Source organism: Gigantopelta aegis, chromosome 5, assembly GCF_016097555.1.
Source record: "Gigantopelta aegis isolate Gae_Host chromosome 5, Gae_host_genome, whole genome shotgun sequence".
Lineage (NCBI taxonomy): Eukaryota > Metazoa > Mollusca > Gastropoda > Neomphalida > Peltospiridae > Gigantopelta > Gigantopelta aegis.
The window spans coordinates 32,158,385-32,161,179 of NC_054703.1; the positions used below are offsets into that span (position 1 = coordinate 32,158,385).

At 40.6% G+C, this 2,795-nt stretch overlaps 1 protein-coding gene across 1 annotated transcript in view; it reads right to left on the minus strand.

Moving 5' to 3' along the window:
* LOC121373092 (zinc finger protein 665-like) overlaps positions 1-2,254 on the minus strand; it is a 32,151-nt gene extending 29,897 nt beyond the window's left edge. Inside the window, exons 1-2 of the mRNA XM_041499540.1 lie at positions 1,596-2,254; positions 287-363 (exon numbers count right to left, since the gene is read on the minus strand). Coding sequence (XP_041355474.1) covers positions 287-363; positions 1,596-2,226 — 708 coding nt within the window. The 5' untranslated portion in view covers positions 2,227-2,254. The remainder of the gene's footprint in view (positions 1-286; positions 364-1,595) is intronic.
* Positions 2,255-2,795: the final 541 nt, after the last annotated feature.

Below are 2,795 nucleotides of genomic sequence, written 5' to 3' on the forward strand. Positions count from 1 at the left end.
TGGTATCCCCTGCAGAAGCTGAGGAATGTCACCTTTCTTGTAACATGTTGCTACTTTAAGAATGTCCTAGAATGCCATCACCATACCCCACTGTCTTTGTGTCCTTTCAAAGAGGGGACATCATGGCTTATGAAGTTCTGTACCAAGTGCAAAGAACGCAATCAAGAATACAAGATCTGATTGATGAGGAGGACATATCTGTAAAAGGAATCTTATCATCCGTTGGCATTGAATATGATGAAACAGAATCGACAATTAGCCACAGTTTGCCAAAACAGGGACATACAAGGAGGAACATTGTTAACAGAGAATACAACAAGGTATCATACACAAACATGTTCAAACCAACTGGAGCCATTGAAGCTGTAAAAAACATCAAGGAAAAAGTCTTGCCAGAACTGTTGAAATGTATGGTTACCAGATTTTCAAGCTTTGACGCAGATATCTATAGACATATGCAATGGTTAGATCCTGCAAATTGGGATGAAGATGATGTGACTGCAGAAGTCAAACCTCTTCTCCAGTTGGCATCACATTTCCAGGAAAGAAAAATGCATGAAATCGATTACTTTGCTGTCAAGAGGGAATGGAAGGATTTGAGAAATGCTGTGAAACATTTTTACAGTAATCTGCAGATGAAACAGTTGTGGCAGAAAATTATGACCTACAGAAGAACTGATTTCCCCAACATCTGTCGATTGGTGGAAATAGTTTTCTGCATTGGCCCCAGCAACAGCACTGTGGAGGCTGGATTCAGCCACCTCACTGCCATGCTATCGGACAGACGTCTCTCTCTTAGCCACAAAACGATGGAAGACCTGCTACTGCTTAAAGTGAACCATCATATCTTCACTGACACCGAACAGGAGAAGATAATTATTTCAGCCTTGGATTCATTTCTTTCAACCAAAAAACGAAAGTTGAAGCTTGACAACACCCATCAAGCAAAACAACCTTGCATGGATCTTGACATTGATGATGATATTGGAGTCCATTTTGGAGTTGAAGTTGAACAATTGGAAGATGATGACTGTTCATTGATAACACTGAAGACTGTGAGCTAGACTATTTTTCTGAGAGTGAGCCAGAGGAATGTTTTGAGGTTGAAAACTGCAGAATAAATTTTAAAAAAAACTAACAATAAAATATGCAGTGAAAACATATTTTCTTTATTTCAATGACTGTGTTAGTATTAAATGTATTATAAAAGGAACTTCGTTGTTTGCTGATGGTGCATCACATTAAATCTCTCAACAGACTTCTTCTCAATCTAGATATCTTGGATCTTTAGTAAGTACAATTATTTCACCTCTGTTTCACTTTTATTTTGCTATAAATCACATACCTTTAGTAACTTGATATTTCTTTTAATTATAGATAAATCTAACAACAGGGCATATATCTTTTTTTTTTTTTTTTATATAATATACATACAGAGAGCAATTGCTCTCCATCATCATTTCAGGAGAGCAGTTTATTGCTCGCCATCAATTTTCAAACCATAAGCACTGTTACATGTATATACAATAAAACATGTTTCAAACAAATAGCCTATAGATGATACCACTACAAGTCGTCACTTTGTTTTTCACAACCTAATATATTGAAAAACAGCCCGTCAGTATTATGCTCTGCCAAATGCCGCGTCAAACTGGCACTGTACGAGAAATAGGCCGGATAGAAGTTACATCTGAACCGCGCCTCGCCGCTATGTACCAGCATGTGCTGCTTTAGATTGCTATTCTGCGAGCACACCTTCTGGCACACCTCGCATCTGAACGGTTTCTCTCCGGTGTGGACAAGCATATGCTGCTTTACGGTGCAGCTCTGCTTGAATCTTCTGTCGCACACTCTGCACTTAAAGGCTTTTTCTCCTGTATGGTCCAATATATGCTGCTTCAGACTGAACATCTGTGTGAAGCTTTTGGTGCACATCTCGCGTTTGTAAAGCTTCAGCCCAGAGTGTGTCAACGCATGCTGCCTCAGCTGTTCTCTGTGCAGGAAGCTTTTCGTGCACACTGCACACTTGAAAGCCTTGTCGCCAGTGTGAATCAACCTATGCTGCTTGTGGGAGGCTCGTTCTAAGAAGCGTTTGGAGCACACGTCACATTTGAAAGGTTTTTTCTCAATGTGTGTGGGCATGTGGCGCACGATGCCGGATTTCATTGGGAAACTTTTCAGACACATTCCACATTGGAAAGGTTTTTCGCCGGTATGGGTTAGCATATGGACTTTTAGTTGGGAGTAGAATGAACAACATCTCGAGCATACCTCACATCTGAAGCACTTGCCGAGGTCATTAGCAGATATATTGAACACGCCTACAGACGTTCACCAGAATAAACATTTCAATCTTCCACGTTCTGTTTGACTGTTGTTAAAACCAGCACGGGTGACCATCACGAACTACTCCGACCTATATTGTTTCCGTCTTGTTATTATGACACTTTACTCCTGAAATAAACAACAATACATTGATAAGGTTTTGTAAAGAGTTATTTCCCTTGGTCTATTTTTTAAGGTTTTTGTTTGTTTTGTTGAACGACACGCGGCCTCAGTGGCGTCGCGGTTAAGCCATCGAACATAAGTCTGGTAAGTATAGGGTTCGCAGCCCGGCACGGGCTCCCACCCAGAGCGAGATTTAATGACTCAATGGGTAAGTGTAAAGCCACTACACCATCCTTTCTCTCACTAACCACTAACAATTAAAAACTAACTCACTGTCCTGGACAGGCAGCCCATATAGCTGAGGTGTATGACCAGGACAGCGTGCTTGAACCTTAATTGGATAATGA